General features: G+C 45.0%; 1 protein-coding gene across 1 annotated transcript in view; it reads left to right on the top strand.

Annotated features, from left to right (window-relative positions):
* Positions 1-44: 44 nt before the first annotated feature.
* Positions 45-1546, top strand: part of LOC106879920 (Na(+)/citrate cotransporter) — a gene marked incomplete at its 3' end in the record, with an annotated part of 9609 nt that continues 8107 nt past the window's right edge. Inside the window, exons 1-2 of the mRNA XM_052978238.1 lie at positions 45-154; positions 846-976. Of these exons, the coding sequence (XP_052834198.1) occupies positions 48-154; positions 846-976 (238 nt within the window). The remainder of the gene's footprint in view (positions 155-845; positions 977-1546) is intronic.

The following is a 1546-nucleotide window of genomic DNA, read 5'->3' as shown; positions in this document are numbered from 1 at the left end:
TTCTTCTCGTCTCATTTAATTCCGATTTATCTCGTTAGGACACGTCCATGTTATTCGTTGGTGGCCTGGTTGTCGCTTTAGCAATCGAAACTTGGAACCTACACAAAAGAATCGCTTTACGGACGCTTCTTATATTTGGTACGGAACCGAAGAGGTAAGCCGCCATTTAACACCTGTAATTAGTGCCAGATTTATGATAGATGGGACCCTGTGCTAAGCTTGCTTACCAACCACATGGTTCTGGGTTCAGTCCCACTGCGTGGCACCTTGGGCAAGTGTCTTCTACTATAGCCTCGGCTCGACTAAGGCCTTGTGAGTGGATTTGGTAGACGGAAACTGAAAGAAGCCCGTCATATATATGTATTCCAGCTGTGACCATCCTGTCTTTTATTCAGACATAATGTATCTAGGACTACATTATCTAATGTGTCCTTCCTTGTTGTTTAGCCCTAGGTCAGTCCTGATCCAGTAGACTTATGATCAAAGATGTTCCAGCTGTGGCCATCCTGCCTTTTATTCAGGCACTGTGTATCTTGGACTACATCATCTGATGTATCCTTCCTTGCTGCTGTTGTTTAGCCCCAGGTCAGTCCTGATCCAGCAGACCTATGATCATAGACGTTCCAGTTATGACCATCCAGTCTGTTATTCAAGCACACTATATCTAGGACATTCTAGCCATGACCATTCCCGGTCACTTTTACAAGCAGTGTATCTTGGACTACACTATCAAATGTGTCCTTCATCTTAAAACATCAGAATATATTTTTGAGAGAAATATCACTGCTATTCTTAACAGACATAATGACCACCACTCAGAGATTTGTCTTATTCATACATCCTAGGTTGCTCCTCGGTTTAATGTTCACTACATGGTTCCTATCCATGTGGATAAGTAACACCGCAACGGCAGCCATGATGATACCCATTGCCGACGCCATTCTGAAGCAGCTGCGGATCGCAGATGACGACACAGGTGAGTACGTAACCTCCTTGTCTGTCTGTCTGTTTGTTTGTTTGTGTGTTAATTCGGCCGTTTGCTTGTTTGTTTGTCGGTCTGTCTCTCTGTCTGTGTGTCTGTCAAACTCTCTCTCCCTGTTTATCTGTCTCCCTGTCTATCAATCTACTTGTCTTTATCTATCTCTGTCTATCTGTCTCTGAATAAATCTACTCTTTCGCAAGAGTCTGGATCTCGAAGTAAAGACAGTATTCATAGACCCGGAGGGTAGATTGGTTGTTCTGGATGTCGATGGCAGCGATGGGTGTGCTTTTCGACTCATATCAGTATATGCACCACCTTTAACAGGTAGGCCGGATTTCTTTCGACGTCTAGAAGTATTCCTAGGAACGTCTCGTCCTTTGCTTTTAGTGGGGGATTGGAATGCTACCTTGGACACGCATCTAGACTATGTGGGCAGAGATAGGAATAGACGGGGATGCAAATGCCTCAAAGACCTGCTCAGACGCTTTCAACTGTCTGACAGGTACCGACTCGATTACCCGAATGCGCCAACGTGGACATGGACAAACCGCATCGGGTCGTCGA

Source organism: Octopus bimaculoides, unplaced genomic scaffold, assembly GCF_001194135.2.
Source record: "Octopus bimaculoides isolate UCB-OBI-ISO-001 unplaced genomic scaffold, ASM119413v2 Scaffold_110629, whole genome shotgun sequence".
Lineage (NCBI taxonomy): Eukaryota > Metazoa > Mollusca > Cephalopoda > Octopoda > Octopodidae > Octopus > Octopus bimaculoides.
This window is presented reverse-complemented; position numbering and strand designations above follow the sequence as displayed.